The following is a 3698-nucleotide window of genomic DNA, read 5'->3' on the forward strand; positions in this document are numbered from 1 at the left end:
GGCATCAACATCTGTGCTGGTAAAGTCTGCCAGGACTCACTGGACCCCTCACGTTTCCCACGCTGGAAGACGTTTCTTCCTCCGTTCTTCTGTTTCTCTGTCTTCATCACCTCCCTGCTGCTGGTGGCCATGATTCTGAGCTTCGCCCTGCAGCCCAGCCTGGAGGAGTCTCTGAAGATCGGGCTGAAGAACGGCATCCGCTTCTACAAGGTTGGGGAGAGAAAGACAAAAAGAATAAAGTCATTTGATATGATTTAGTAATTTAGGCAAAGCGCTTACACATACATATACAGTATAGAAATACAGCACACACACACACACACACCCACACACACAAACACGTCATATTATATATATGAATATATGAAATGAATATATATTATGTGTGGGTGTGTGTGTGTGTGTGTGTGTGTGTTATTCACATAGTGCTCTCTGGTCTCATATAATATCTTGTTTTGGTGCATAAATATTTTACACATGGAGGAAATATTTTACACATTTCCTCCATGTGTGAAATAAAATAACAAGAGTTTCTCATGCAAATCACAACAGATTTTTTAAAATACTATTGGACTTATGCTAGATATTTAAGTGCTAGATATTTATTTATTTGAATCAATTTGGATTTCAGAGTACTTTACATATTTATTGAAATAAATATATAAATAAAATTAAATAAAATAAATCTGGCATTGCAGAGTCCTATAGATATTGAAATGAATGAATGAATGAATAAATCTGGCATTTCAGAGGCCTTTTGTATACTAGACAATACTTAATTCAAACAAATATTTCCAAAGGCAGGACAACATAATGTACTAAAGTATAAAATCCAAAGAATACAAAAGAATTTGGAATTGAACTGAATTGCAGGGTTTCAAGTCATACATATTTCTCTTAATGAACTTTAAAGTAGTTATCTGATGTTCTATACCCTTACAGGATACAGACACACCAGGCCGTTGTTTCCAGAAGGAGACTATTGACCGTTTACAGATTGAGTTCCAGTGCTGTGGTAATACTAACTACAGGGACTGGTTTGAGGTGCAGTGGGTCAGCAACCGCTACCTGGACTTCACATCCAAAGAAGTGAAAGAGTGAGTCCAAAAATCATAGATAAACTCACGCTCCTGCACTCTCTCCTGAATGTGATGGGTGAAGGGTGAATCAGAGGTATCAATAGTTAGGCAAAACCCTGCAAAACATCTCAAAATGCTTTCTTTTATCTTCTAAGGTGAATCAGAATTTAGAACGTTATATTCCGAAACAGAATGTCCTCACCAAATGAACCTGATGCATTGATCAGAAAGTCAATAAAGAGAGCTGCAGAATCAATAGTGTAACAAAACTAGAAAAATTATATATAGTCTTATGTTTCTGTCTATTCCATTTTGGCGACAGTCGTGTGAGGAGTAACGTAGATGGCCGATATCTGCTGGATGGGGTCCCATTCAGCTGCTGTAACCCTACCTCCCCGCGGCCCTGTATCCAGTACAGTCTCCTGGACAACTCTGCCCATTACAACTACGAGTACCAGAGTGAAGAGCTGAACCTGTACAACCGAGGTTGTCGCCAGGCCCTTGTCAACTACTACATGGGTTTAATGAACACCATCGGCCCTTGCGTACTATTTGATTTTCTTCTCCAGGTATGAGCTGATTAATGGCTTGAATGAGTAGTAATTACAGGCACTGATCCTCCTAGTCCAAATAGAAAAAATTATTTGCTTTTCCGAGTAATGGCCTCTCTCAGGAATCTCCTATGGGCATTTATAATTGAAGTTTGTGATTTATGAGTAAAATAACATTTGTATTAGGACTTTTGTGTTTTGTTCACCAACATAAATTATTCATGTGAATTCTGAACACCCTAATTTATTATAAGTTGCTTGGAAGATGCTATATAAGGACTACAATTGCTGTCAGCAAAACACTACCATTCAAAAGTTTGGGGTCAGTAAGAGTTTTGCATGCATTAAATGAATAAAAAATGAAATGTATAACTTTACAAAAGATTTATATTTCAAATAAATGCTGTTTGTTTGAATTTTCTATTCATCAAACAATCCTGACAAAAAGTATCACGTTTCCACAAAAATATTAAGCAGCACAACTACTTCCAACATTGAGAATAATAAGAAATGTTTCTCGAGCACCAAATCAGCATATTAGAATGATTTGATCATGTGACACTAAAGACTGGACTCTGGAGCAATGACAGCTTTGCCATCATAGAAATAAATGACATTTTAAAGTATATTCAAATAGAAAACAGTTGTTTTAAATTGTAATGTAATTTGTAAATCGTAATACAATTTTACAATATTTCTATTTTTACTGTATGTTCTATATTTCAGTATTTTTACTGATCGAATAAATGCATCATTGGTAAGCATAAGAGACTTATAAACTTAAAACATTTAAAAAAATCTTTGAATGGTAATTCTGAAGAAATTCAACAACTTAAAAATGAATGCTGTAATTTATGTTGAATCATGATAACTACAGAACTTAATTTACTCATGGCAACTCATGGTAAATGGGAACTCATAGCAAATTAACCTACAAACTGATGTCAGAGGATCATTATGAATGTTTTGGAGGACTCCCCCAAATAACCACATGATTTTAAGCGTCAACCTTGAATAACACATTGTATAATCTAATGCGCTCAACACATCGAACTGTTCACACACTCATCACTGAATATTGACACGTTTCCGGAACGGCTGGCAGTATGGTTGTGAACTCAAAGGTGTCAATATTCTTTATTTAAGGATAAAAATAACTTTAACCCAAAACCACATCACGCTCTCAGCTTTTATAACAGTCACAGCTTTATAACACTAACCGCATGATTAGTTGCTTCTCATACACTAATCCAATAGACAGCAAACCAACGTCTGCTGTGAGAACCAGGAAAAGTAGGTTTGCTTTGCTATCTACAAAGTGTGATATTTAACATGGCATACTATCAGTTGTTACTTCATAAATTCAAGTGTAGTTTGTTGTTGTTTGGGCCCCATAAGTTATAATACAGTGTGGTTATAATACAGGGGAACACAATTTTTTGTAAAGGAGGAAATTAAATACTCTTAAAAAAGAAAATGAAAACCAAAAATGAAAATGCGGTTACCATATATGTCATTATAAACCTCTATGGCTTTCTTTCTTCTGTGGAACAGATTTATAAAAAAAAAATTAAATAAAAAAAATAAATAAAAAATCTCAATGTTTTGTTGCCCATACAATGAAATTTAGGGTCCGAATCCGATGTTGTTTTGGACCCCAATGTTCTTCAGAATATCATCTTTAGTGTTGCACAGAAGAGAGAAATTCAGACAGGGTTGCAATGACAACGAGGGTGTATAAATGACAGAATTTTCCTTATTACTTTAGGAAGAAAATGTCTTAAAGGAGCTTGAACTCTGACCTCTATATCTCTTCTGCCTTCAGATGACCATTCTGGTGAGTCTGCGCTATCTGCAGACTGCAATGGAGGGTGTGATTGGACAGGAGAATGTGGAGATCGAGACAGAGGGATACATCCTGGAGAAGGGAGTGAAGGAGACATTGCTGGAGACTAAAGAAAAGATGAAGAAATTCCTCCAGTTTGCTCAGGTGGGCGATGCATCTGCTGCGACCCCGGACACACAGCCAGAGGCAGAAAAGCCAGCCACAGCCTAAAAGACCAAGTGT

The 3698-nt window shown here is 36.4% G+C and overlaps 1 protein-coding gene across 1 annotated transcript; it reads left to right on the forward strand.

Moving 5' to 3' along the window:
• Positions 1–3: 3 nt before the first annotated feature.
• Positions 4–3692, forward strand: LOC107579621 (RDS/peripherin-like protein xRDS35; the record flags this gene model as incomplete). Its single annotated transcript, XM_016265424.1, has 4 exons — positions 4–210; positions 943–1097; positions 1402–1648; positions 3456–3692. Coding segments are annotated over 4 exons (840 nt in total), but the record flags the coding sequence as incomplete, so codon positions are not given.
• Positions 3693–3698: the final 6 nt, after the last annotated feature.

The sequence above is a fragment of the Sinocyclocheilus grahami genome, unplaced genomic scaffold, assembly GCF_001515645.1.
Source record: "Sinocyclocheilus grahami isolate Dianchi unplaced genomic scaffold, SAMN03320097.WGS_v1.1 scaffold18643.1, whole genome shotgun sequence".
Lineage (NCBI taxonomy): Eukaryota > Metazoa > Chordata > Actinopteri > Cypriniformes > Cyprinidae > Sinocyclocheilus > Sinocyclocheilus grahami.